This window comes from Microcaecilia unicolor, chromosome 4, assembly GCF_901765095.1.
Source record: "Microcaecilia unicolor chromosome 4, aMicUni1.1, whole genome shotgun sequence".
Classification (NCBI taxonomy): domain Eukaryota; kingdom Metazoa; phylum Chordata; class Amphibia; order Gymnophiona; family Siphonopidae; genus Microcaecilia; species Microcaecilia unicolor.
This window is the reverse complement of record NC_044034.1, coordinates 296,664,699-296,677,355: the sequence shown is the minus strand read 5'-3', so window position 1 is coordinate 296,677,355 and position 12,657 is coordinate 296,664,699. Positions and strand designations below refer to the sequence as shown.

At 44.2% G+C, this 12,657-nt stretch overlaps 1 protein-coding gene across 4 annotated transcripts in view; it reads left to right on the top strand.

Moving 5' to 3' along the window:
• Positions 1-783: 783 nt before the first annotated feature.
• Positions 784-12,657, top strand: part of ELMOD3 (ELMO domain containing 3) — a 51,844-nt gene continuing 39,970 nt past the window's right edge. For 2 of the 4 annotated variants that reach the window (XM_030201767.1, XM_030201764.1), the window contains exons 1-2: positions 784-953; positions 8,428-8,978. In XM_030201767.1, the coding sequence (XP_030057627.1) occupies positions 8,937-8,978 (42 nt within the window). In that variant the 5' untranslated portion in view covers positions 784-953; positions 8,428-8,936. Of the gene's footprint in view, positions 954-1,758; positions 1,885-8,427; positions 8,979-12,657 lie in introns of all 4 variants that reach the window. The other 2 variants (XM_030201765.1, XM_030201766.1) reach the window with 2 other exon arrangements.

Here is a 12,657-nt window from a genome sequence, read left to right as displayed (position 1 = left end):
TGTATTCCACAAAACAAAAGGAGCACGTTCCCACAAACCATCTTTCTCTTTTGATCTAGTAGTTACAGGAAAAAAAGATTTTAAATGCTCTCAGGTTTTAACCTAATTCATGTTTAATGTGGGATATAACAGTCATAGATAGATTAAATGTTGAGCATCTGATTCTCATAACATGTCTGTTGTAGTGGCCCTTTACCAGGAGGGAAAAAAAAATCTCTGCACAAATATAACACATGCTAGGCTAGGGTGTCCCTATAGCCAGCCCCTCTAAATGACACACTGATTACGATTTATAACAAATTACTACTCTACCTATGAAAAGTTATTCCGTTATTATACTTCCTCTGTGTACATCCGTATGCTGCACAAGCGGACATGTTTGGAAAATATAAGTGAGATTAAATAAAAATGCTACAACAATAAAGAACGATGCAGCAGCTCATAGGTCTGTTTGCTTTGTTTTGAGTGTACGCAGAACGACGGCTGCATGGGGAAGGAGAAACATAGATTGACCTCAGTGGCTTCAACATTTTGACGTGTCGTCTCCTGTTCTCAATCAAACATCCTTGCAATAGCTTGCCTCTTTCTCTCTCTGTGAATTTCAAGCCTCATTATGATGTTCCAATAAGCCTAGCTCTGTGAATTTCAAGCCTCATTCTTGTGTTCCAATAGCGTCCCTTGGTGTTTCCAAGCCTCAGTCTGGTGCTCCAATAGCCTTTCTCAATGTGTTCCAAGCCTCACTCTGGTGTCGCCACCTACTTCTTTCTGGTAGTTTGTGGTCGGTCTTCGTTGTCAACGTGATGACTTCCCCCACCCCTCTCAGAGGTGGAGTTTGGAGGCTAGAGAACAAGGTGTCAGGATAAACTGTCTCTTCTGCACAAGCAAAGTAAAGAAGGCTGGTTTATGGTTTTAGACGTAAAAAAAAAAAAAAAGAAGACATTGGAAACTGCAAGGTTGGTCTTTTTGCGAAATACACACCATTCCCAGCAAGAGGGTTGGAACAACTGGTGCTTAGGTTTTGCTTGTTGCATGCTGTTGCACTTTCTGCAAAAGCTCCGATGGGGAAGGAGAAGCATGAGAGAGCTAAAAGCATGAGCTCTTCTTTCCAGTTTTAGTAGGCGGAAAACAGGTTTTCAACTCTGTCAGTAGAGTGCACCTAATGGCCACGTAGGGTTCTGCTGCTCCATGTGTTATGTCTTTCCTCAGGGAGGCTCTGTGTAGGACTGGCCTAACCATAAGGCAAGAGCAGGCAGTTGCCTAGGACAGTAGGTGGTGGGGGTGGGAGGACAGCAAAGAGCAACTGTTGGCAATTAAAGCAAACCAATAGATCCTGATAGACCGACAAACTCAAAGAACTGTTATTGTGCACTTTTACCTGCAGGAAGAGTAGTCAAGTTTTTAAATAACCCATTTATGTCCTTTGACTTTTAGAAATTGCTTTCCTTATTTGCATGTGACTCACACACCCATGTCCCCCCCCCCCCCTTCCCAATTTTAGTATTTAAAAACATGTCTTGAAGGAGGGCAATTAATTGAGGAGGTATAAGGCTGAAAGTTTACCTAGGTCATCTAATACTCTTGCACCAGCCTTGGCTGCGAGTGCTGGCAGGGTCTCTGCTGTGTGTGCAGTTAAGGGCTGCAGAATGGCTGTGCTAGGGTTGGTTTTTCTCACTTTCCTAACAGTATTTGTTTGTGCTAGGCCTATTTGAATTTAAAAATCCCAAATGGTTTCTTTGTAGCAATTTGTTCCCTTTGCAGTGCTGTTGGATAGACTACTATAGAAGTCAAAGAAAGTCCCTGGCTCGCTCAGAAGAGCTGCCAAGACAGCAAGGGAACTTCGAGACCTCATAAACCATAGGACCCAACATTTGAAAAAGTTTGGAGGTACTAAACTCGACATAAATGATACCCCCATCACACGTATACATACACACCAAACAGTGAAAGAGTTTTCTTAGTATTGGGGGGTGCTCAATCACTACTGCACCTCCATAGTGGTGCCATCTCTGCCATAATTAGTTCAGCTGCAAACCTGGAACTAGAGAATGACACGGGGGACAAAGTTTGTCCCTGCCCCATCCCCGTGGGTTGTGTCTCCATCCCTGCCCCATCCCTGTGGGTTGTGTCTCCATCCCTGCCCCATCCCCGCTCCATCCCCATGGGCTGTCTTCACCTGCAGAAGCCTTGAACAATTATGATTTTTATATTTAAATCTTTTTATTAAAGAATAAAAAGGAACAATATGCTCTGCAACTATTGTGTATAAATTACAAATAGAAAACAATAATAACAGTGAGCAGCTATAATTACCCTCCTCACCACCACCCTCTATCCTTCCAACCCCAACAATAGCTGATTTCTACTACCCCAAGGAATCCTAATCCACCCTGTTAAAATGTCCAGGGGTACAAAATACAACCCGTTCTGTATTCCCTAGAGGGGAGAAATATGCCCTATGAAGTACTGTTATGATTTTTTAATCTGTGGATGAATAAGAAGTCATCAACAATCTCAAGATTCAGTCTAGCTCTCCTGTCTTCCACAGTCCTTCCTGCAATAGAAGATGTCTTCTTAGAAGATGTGCTGGTAGCAGGATGTACAAGATCCCCCATGCAAATTTTGCTAGTTGTGGCCAGCATGTTTTTCCAAAAAAACAAAATATCGTTGTTTGCATCACTCAAACATAAATAACAGTCCAGTTCATTAACAGGCTTCAAAGTAGAAAATGACACAGGGACAAAGTTTGTCCCCGTCCTCATGGGCTCTGTTCCCATGGGATCTGTCCCCATCCCCGCCCCTGCAAGCTGTGTCCCTGTCCCCGCAGTTACTGTGTGTCCCCATCCCCTTGTCATTCTCTACCTGGAACCCACTGTTGACAGCCTGATTAAAGCAATCCAAAAAATATCTCCATAGATATAGCGATAAAAGTAGGTCTCCAGCCCATACTGCAGTGGCTCCCAACCTTTTTCTGTTGAGGCATAATCACAGTACTGGGTTCACTACCTTCCCCCCAAATCCAGGTTGCCTGTCTTACTAATAATAATTTGGTTAATCATGTGGCTTCAGATCATAAGTAAAAGTTGAGGTTATCCTAGTTTTTCAACTTTTGGTACAAAATATTTAATTTGGAGGAATTGCGTAGCTGCTAAGACCATTACTTGTTTGAATCTACAATGAATGCAGAACAGAGACAGGAGGCAGTGACCCTGTGCCAGAGGGGTGAATTGCTTAAAAAAAAAAAACCCAAGGAAATGCAAAATACAAAGATATGAGATGTGTGTTTTCCAAATCTGACAGGAGATTTTCCACTGTAATCCTGGGGGGAAATAGAAGGAATTGAAGCAAAATATATTGTATCCTGCCTATTCTGCCAGAATCTATCACACCACGCTTTTTCATGCCTATTTCCCCAGCGTATGCTGCCTCTGCTGCGGCCACCAATCCTCTCATCAGTGTCGGGCTGCCTAACACCCAGTCTCTTCTTCATAAAGGGGTTTTTGATTACGGATCTTGTTTTCAACCACGATCTGCAATTGCTTTGTCTTATAGAAAACTGACTGAGACCAGACAAAGCCACACCCCTACATGATACATCCCCTCCTTCAATTTCTCTTTCTATAACTAACCTAAGTATGGTGGAGGAGGGGGCATTTCTTTACTCCAACTCCTCTCTTGCCCCCTTTCTTATTCTGCTACTTGGGTTTTTTTGCCTTAATTTCACTGCCTCTACTATGCAGAGCTGGGTCCCCACCATTTGAAGAAATTGAGCTTGGTATTGTCTTTCCAGTGTAGAATAATTACCATGAGATGCTATAGCCATCATAATGTTGAACAATCTTATATATTTTTCTGGAATATTAAGTTCAGGGCTTGATGATCTGAGGATTACAATACTGTAGGAAATAGGTGTAGTTTTCCCTAACGGGATTATAGAAGTTATTCCCCCCCCCCCCCCCCCCCCCAATACTCTTTCCCTGTATGTGCACAGATTAATATATTGAAATAAAAGATGGGGTAAGACACAAGGCTCTTGGTTGCAGGACCAGCACTTGTTAGAGGTATTGGTAGCAGAGATCCTTGCTAATTTCAAAGGAGTCCAATATACTTTGTGAAGAATAAAAAAAAAAAGAAGATTGTGTGATAGCTGCAGACATAGAGGGGTGCATAGTTTTAGACCATAGATTTTGCAAGTCAATGACAATGGAAGAAACTTTTAGAGTTTGTTCCTATTCTAGAGATTTACAGGATTTGGCATCAGACACTTGTTAGGTTTTATACATTTTTGAAGTTGTTTTCAAGGAAGATAATAAAGTTTGGCACCATGTTAAGTAGTTTGAAGCTGAATGATTTTATTCAGTAGTGTTTATAATTTTTGAAATACAGTGATAGCCAGTTAGGATATTCAGATTGTGGCAGCTTATATATGTTTTTGAATGTATTAAACAGTATAAAGGATCCTTTTTGTATAAGTTGTGAGACAGACCAAATGCCTGCTTTTTTTCCCATAAGTGCCAGTTTATATAAGATTTGTCTTTTTTAAGGGATGAGTTAAATGGCAGAGATACACCAATTGGATAGTTCTCCTTTAAGTTTAGTCTTTTCAGGGTTTCTTTCATAATTGAACAATGGATTTCACTATAACGGAGTAAGAGGAACATGGGTATTTGTTCATGGTGGGCAATACATGTAACTGATAAGGGCTAATTGTGATCCATCCAGGACAGTCATGGGAAACTGAAAAGTCAAACCAATTTATTGCCCTGAGATGCTTGAAATGCTAAGTGATTTGTTTTAAAGGCAGGAAAAGTTGATGCCTCCTTTGCTTTTTGGAAGTTGTACTTTAGTAAGAGCTATTCATGGGATTCTTTTCTTCCATACAAACTTATTTATGACATGGTCTCATTTATTATAAAAGCTAAATGGGAAATAAGTTGGAATCATATTAATGATGGCGGTCTTTTACAAAGCTGCGGTAGAAATCAGCTGGCAGTAAACGCTGAGATGCCCATAGGAATATAATAGTAACATAGTAGATGACGGCAGAAAAAGACCCGCACGGTCCATCCAGTCTGCCCAATAAGATAAACTCATGTGTATACCTTACCTTGATTTGTACCTGTCTTTTTCAGGGCACAAATCGTATAAGTCTGGCCAGCACTATCCCCTCCTCCCAACCACCAGCCCTGCCTCCCACCACCGGCTCTGGCACAGACCATATAAGTCTGCCCAGCACTATTCCCCACCTCCCAACCACCAACCCCACTTCCCCCCACTGGCTCCACCACCCAATTTCGGCTAAGCTTCTGAGGATCCATTCCTTCTGCACAGGATTCCTTTATGTATATCCCACGCAGGTTTGAATTCCGTTACCGTTTTCTTCTCCACCGACTCCCGCGGGAGGGCATTTCAAGTATCCACCACTCTCTCTGTGAAAAAATACTTCCTGACATTTTTCTTGAGTCTGCCCCCCTTCAATCTCATTTCGTGTCCTCTCGTTCTACCGCCTTCCCATCTCCGGAAAAGATTTGTTTGCGGATTAATACCTTTCAAATATTTGAACGTCTGTATCATATCACCCCTGTTCCTCCTTTCCTCCAGGGTATACATGTTCAGGTCAGCAAGTCTCTCCTCATACGTCTTGGAACGCAAATCCCATACCATTCTTGTAGCTTTTCTTTGCACCGCTTCCATTTTTTTTACATCCTTAGCAAAGTACGGGCTCCAAAACTGAACACAATACTCCAGGTGGGGCCTCACCAACGACTTGTATAGGGGCATCAACACTTCCTTTCTTCTGCTGGTCACACCTCTCTCTATACAGCCTAGCAACCTTCTCGCTACGGCCACCGCCTTGTCACACTGTTTCGTCGCCTTCAGATCCTCGGATACTATCACCCCAAGAGCCCTCTCCCCCTCAGTACATATCAGACTCTCACCACTTAACACATACATCTCTCGTGGGTTTCTACTCCCTAAGTGCATCACTTTGCATTTCTTCGCATTGAATTTTAATTGCCAAACCTTAGACCATTCTTTTAGCTTCCGCAGATCTTTTTTCATGTTTTCCACTCCCTCCCAGGTGTCCACTCTGTTACAAATCTTAGTATCATCCGCAAATAGGCAAACTTTACCTTCTAACCCTTCGGCAATGTCACTCACAAATATATTGAACAGAATCGGCCCCAGCACTAATCCCTGAGGCACTCCACTACTCACCTTTCCCTCCTCCGAGCGAACTCCATTTACCACCACCCTCTGTCATCTGTCCGTCAACCAGTTCCTAATCCAGTTCACCACTTCGGGACCTATCTTCAGCCCATCAAGTTTATTTAAGAGCCTCCTGTGGGGAACCGTGTCAAAAGCTTTGCTAAAATCTAAATAGATTACGTCTATAGCATGTCGATGGTTCAATTTTGCAGTTACCCAATCAAAGAATTCAATGAGATTCGTTTGGCATAATTTCCCCTCTGGTAAAACCATGTTGTCTCGGATCTTGCAGCTGATTTCCACTATGAGCTAAAAATTCTACTGCGGCTTAGTAAAAGACCCCTGATGTAATTTATCTTAGGTGCTGGGACCTCAGACAGTAGTTTTTCTTTACACTGTTCATTACATTACATATTTAAGTATTGTATGGCCTTTTCCTTGTTTTATGTTGCTTCTGATCATTAGTTGGATTTGTGATTTTTGACCTGATATTCTGTGGACATTTTTTGACTCGATGATGTATGTTTGGGGTCCCCTTATTCATTATTTTTATTTTGGCTACTCTAACTTTTTATGTACTTTTTCTTATTTACCCCTCTCCATTGAGAATATTGACCATTTAACCCAAATCTCTTTTTTTCTGTCTTTTAACCTGCCTCCTATCCCATGACTTTCTAATTTTCTCAGGAGTCGTTCATGAGGTACTTTGTCAAATGCCTTCTGAAAATTCAGGTACACGATATCAACTTGCTCACCCTTATCCCAGTGTTTATTCACCCTTCAAAGAAGTATAGCAGATTGGTGATTGTGCCATAATTCATGTACAACACTTGTTTTATTATTTTACATACTCATTTAGGGGTCTATTTACTAAGCCACGTTAAAAAGTGGCTGGTGCTGGTGTCGGCATGTGGGTTTTCTGCACACTGCAGCCACTTGTAGCATGGTGGTAAAATAGCTGCTGTGATATATTTTATTGTAATGGCCACGCACTAATTTTCCCATTAGCGCATGGCCATTATCACGGGAGCCCTTACTACCACCTATTTAGGAGGCAGTAAGGGCTCCCGTGGTAATCGAGTAGCGTGCTGCAGTGTGCCTGTGCTACCCGATTAGAGCAGGCACGCCTACTCTCCACCCTTAGGCACACCTCCCACACTGTAAAAAGAATATATATATATTTTTTTCCAGTGCGGGATCAGTACATACTGAGTGGGAACCTACTGCAGGACGCCTCAGCACATCCAGCGGTACTGCCCTTTTAGTGTGCGGTAGGCCCACGTTAGGCCTACTGGACCTTAGTTAAAGGGCCCCTTAGTATGTTCTCATACCTTGCTGCAGGTTAGTAAAAGGGCCCCTTTTGTTCGTTGTTAACCGGAAAAAAAGAGGGGGGGGGCAGTGCTCTAGGCTTACATTGATTGGGGTCCACAACACTACTGGGTTTATTTTGTCAAATAAGAGCCAGGACTTTTAAGCGTATAAAAGTGCAAACCCTGCAAAATGCGACGCTAAGATTGTTAGGCAATGACAGACTGTATGATCATATCACGTCTTAGTTTTTGAAGTACCATTGACTGCCTGTATCGTATAGGGTAAATTTTAAACTGTTCGCCTTGGCCCACAAAGTATATTATGAACAATGTTTAGGATATTTGCACTTTTATGACCCTTCCTTATACACCAACTAGAAGCCTGCGCTCTTTGCAAGATAATAGAATGATCATACCAAACCCGAAGAGAGCCAGATGGGTATCTACTTTCTAAGGCTTTTTTTTTTTAACGCATCATCATCTCTGTGAAATAATCTTCCACATTTTATATAGGCATAAGCAAATTTTAATAAGATTCTGTTATTAAAGACCCTATTTTTTTAAACAGGCTTTTGACATTGAAGTAGAATATAGAAATAGAATATATTACTACTACTACAAATCATATTAGTAAGATATACTGGCCTTCTGCAGGACACAAAATCCATGAGCAATGAAAAGTCTATATGGTATGAGTGGTTTCCTTGTTCGGATGTGTTAGATTTTTCTATAATAATAATAGAGCTCATCTTTCTCTTTACTTTCATGCTGTTGGATTCTTAGAAATTGTAAACCCATTTTGATGAAAGTTAAGCGATATATTAAATTTTAATACACATGAACGTGATAGAGAGGCACTCCGGGATAATATTTTTAATGGCTAATTGTGTACAACTGGCTTTTGTTTCAGCAGATCATAAGAAACTTCTTTAGGGAAACTGGTCTACTGTGAACTTTCGGTTGGAAACCATTTCTGGAGAAGCTAAGCCATCTGTTTCAGACTCAACCGTCAATTGCACATTGAATGATGATAGTTCACTGTGTGAGAGGGGGAATCTAGATACAGTGCATACCCAAGGACAGGGTTCTTCTATCAAAGAAAACCATTTTCCTTCACCTCATTAAGGGAACTTTGGACAAAGATGTTGAAGCTTATGTTTCATCCATACTTGCTTGTGATTTTCAATGTAAAATCAAAGCAGAGATGCTAGAGGCCAGCACAGACAAGTCACTTGAACTGTGAAGTGAACTGCTCTGACCCATCTGAGGAGAATGAAGCTGCCCCCTCTTCAAGTAGCAGGTTGCTTTATTTCTAGGCTGTGGCGTCTCTGACTTTTGCTGACACGTCCCGATATTCACATAGTGCCCCACACTTGGCTATCGCTGAACTGTAATTACCAGAAAGTCAATTGCTGTAGCATGGATGGAGATGTATGCCATTGTCTCAATGGAAAAGAAGAGGTAGGATATAATCATGTGTCTTAATATAGGACTGAATGTTTTAATACTGTGAAACTAACCTAGTTGGTTTAACTACAGGAGTCAACCCAAGATGAAACTTAACCCGGCATTTTGATGCCTCTGTCTTTTGTGCTTAGCATATATACTCTAGGTTTTAATGGTTGCTGGTTTCAGATTGTTTGGATAGCACAACTCCTTTTAATCCTCCTAGAAATGTTTCTGAACAGTTTGCGTGATAACTGCTTGTGATTTGACAAGAGACCTGAAGGTGTATTGTGTGTTAAGAAAGTACGTAAGCTGTGAAGGCATGAAAGTTTTCATATTAGTAACTATGCAGACAGCCCCTTTAAGGGACATGGTGGAATGTAAGTTGGTTATGAAAAACCAGTGTAAATGTTTGTTTGCCCACCTTTTTCAGTTATGGTACAGTGCACAGTAGGATGTCAAGCTTTACTACTCTTTCAGGGATAGAGACCAGCATAGTAACAGACAGCAAATAAAGACCAGCATAGTTCAGCTAGTTTGCCTAGTAACATGGCTAAAGTTAGACCTGCCTCTCCATGCAGAATGTGCAGGTTATCCTTTGTTTAGGGTTGTACCTACCACTCGTGCAGGGTACACCCCTCTGTGCGTTTTTTGAAGTCATTTACATTTTTCTTTTGATTCCATCCTTTTGCTGTAGAGGGTCTCTCTGTTTCCTGTGCCTTTTTGAATTCCATAACTGTCTTTTTGAATTCCATAACCACCTTCTCTGCCAGGCATCCACCATCCTTTCTGTGAAATTTTACTTTGTTATTGCTTCCTTAAAGCTTCATTTCAAGTCCTCTTATCCTGCAGCGTCCTCATCTTTGAAAAAGATTTCTTTGTTTTTAATCTCTCTTAAGTATCATATCTCCTGTCTCCCTGCTCTCCTCTAGGCATACATATATGCTCAGGTCTTCAAGTCTTTTCTCTTACACCTTCTGGTGCAACCTCCATGCTATTATGGCTGGCTTCCTAAGGTCCACTTAGTCTTTTTTTTTATATCCTTAGCAAGCTACAGTAGTGTTCTTCCCTGAAATTGTTGCCAGCCGGGAGACATGGAGTAGCCAGGTGGGGAAGAGTATTATAAAACTTTCCATTAAGTTAGCCTAGCAGTCAGTAAAATCAGCCAGTTTCGGAGGAGGCAGAAGCTGGCAGGCCTTCAGTATGCTCAGAGGCTCCTGTGCTAGCTGGTTGTGATGTTTCTACAGTTATGCTGATTGTAGTATTACTGCCCCGGGGAGAGATGTAAGGAAAAAAACACCTTGTGGGAGAGGTAAGGAAAATTTTGGGTGTGCTCTGGCATCTGTGTCTCCTTCTGTTCTGCCACCTATGCGTTTCACAACCCTCATAATATGGCCCTGAATAGCGCCCCAAATACATTATTCGTATTTGGCTGAATAGTGATTTAAATACGAATAATTTGGGGCTCTACTGTGCTAACTCCTACAGAACTAAAGACTTGATCTCTGATTTCACATTGCTTCTTTTATTACTAGCCGTTAAGCCCGTAAAACGGGCACGTATTAGTGCAGACCAATTTGATGGGGCCCCATCTTAGCCCTGCTCCACCCACCGAGCTCCTTCTGAGCTCCAGGGCTGGCCACCCCTCCCTCCGAGCTCCAGGGCCATCCCCTTCGAGCTCCAGGACCATCCACCTCCCTCCGAGGCCTCCCTTCCGAGCTCCAAGGCCCCCCTCCCTCCCCTCCTCTCTCCCAGCTCCGTCCCTTTCTCCCAGCTACAAGGCCCCCCTCCCTCCGTATTGTAAACATCATCTTCCATATCATCAAGCTGATCAATCCATAGACTGGTGGGTTGTGTCCATCTACCAGCAGGTGGAGATAGAGAGCAAACTTTTGCCTCCCTATATGTGGTCATGTGCTGCCGGAAACTCCCCAGTATGTTCTCTATCTCAGCAGGTGGTGGTCACACACAGCAGCAGCAGCTCTGGCTAGGCCTCCAAGCCTAATTTTTAGGTTTTGTTGAGTGCCTGGGGTTGAGGGCTCTTTTGAGCAAGTGCAAACCTGGTGGTACCAGGTCCCTCCTTTTCTCCCCCCTCCCGCTGGCTCCGTTAAAAAAAAAAAAAAAAAAAAAAAAAAAAAAAAAAAAATTTTAAACGTCTTTAAAGGCGTTTATTTCGACGTTTATTTAAGCGTCTATTGCAGCTACTCACTGGGACACCAGGTCGTTACAACTCGGAGCGGACAGCAGGTAATTTTACCTTTTTATAGCGGGCGGGGGTTCCCCGATTCTTCTCCTCGTGGCACATGGCGTCGGAGGGCGAGGGCGCAAAGGGTCGCTCCCCGGGTCGCTTGAGCGCTTCTAGAGGGGATGCGGGGGTCTTAAAGCCTGATTCGCCCTTGTTGGGTGGCAGTTTCGTGACCGATGAATGTCCCGGTCCTTCCTCCGGCGTGGCGGTTTTTCCCGCCATAAACGCCCATCCCCCGCTCCTCGCCTCCGCCATTTTGGCCGGCCACGCGGCTCGGACGGCTTCTTCTTGGGCCGCCCTTGAGGTTGGAGACATTAATGCCATGAACGCCCTTAATTTGGGCGACGGCACAGAAGCGGCTAAAGTTAAGAGCCGTTCTTCCCGCGCGGCTCCTTCGCGGACTTTCGCGCCGGACGCCATTTTGGATGCGCAGCAGGCCTCTCCCCCGCTGTTGCGAGCGCCGGTTGAGAGTGCGCCTAGGGCTGTTGCCCAGGCTGCGGAAGTGCACAGTCTGGGGGGTTTCTCCCCCGAGTTTGTTTTGCTGCTGCATCAGGCCTTCCTCATGCACAACGCTGCCCCCGCTCCCTCGTCTGGTAAAGAGGTTGAGGTTCCCAGAGGTAAACGCCCTCGGGTTGATTCCCAGGCCTTGGAGGAATTTGTCTCCTCCGATGTAGATGAGGGCAGCGTGTCTGAGGTCTCCCAACGGTCCTTTGCGGATTCCTTGGAGGAGACGGATCCCCGCTCGGATGGAGCGGATGACCCCTCTGCAGCGCGGCTTTTTCGCCCAGAGGATTTGCCCAACCTGTTGTTGCAGGCCATGGACACTTTGAAGATTTCCTCTCCGGAGGACGTCTCTCCCTCAGCCCCTGTTGGCTCTGCCATTATGCTGGGGACGAAGCGCCCGCCTAGAACCTTCCACGTGCATGATGCCATGCACACCTTAATTTCGGCTCAATGGGATGTCCCAGAAGCGAGCCTTAAAGTGGCTAGGGCTATGTCCCGCCTCTATCCTTTGGCTGTGAGTGAACGTGAGGCCTATCTGTGGCCTACCGTGGATTCTTTAATCACTGCGGTGACTAAGAAAACGGCATTGCCGGTGGAAGGTGGCACGGCCCTAAAGGACGCCCAAGACAGGAGATTGGAGGCGGCCTTAAGGTCGTCCTTTGAGGCGGCTGCTTTAAGTTTGCAGGCCTCAGTTTGCGGATCCTATGTGGCCAGGGCGTGCCTGACTATGGTGCAGCGGGCTTCCCCCTCGGATCATTCCTTGAGGGATGATTGGCCAGCCCTGGAATCGGGCTTAGCCTATGTGGCAGACTTGCTGTATGATGTCTTGAGAGCCTCAGCTAAAGGCATGGCTCAGACAGTCTCTGCGCGGCGGTGGCTTTGGCTGAAACATTGGTCTGCTGACCACGCCTCTAAATCCCGCCTGGCTAGGTTGCCTTTTAAAGG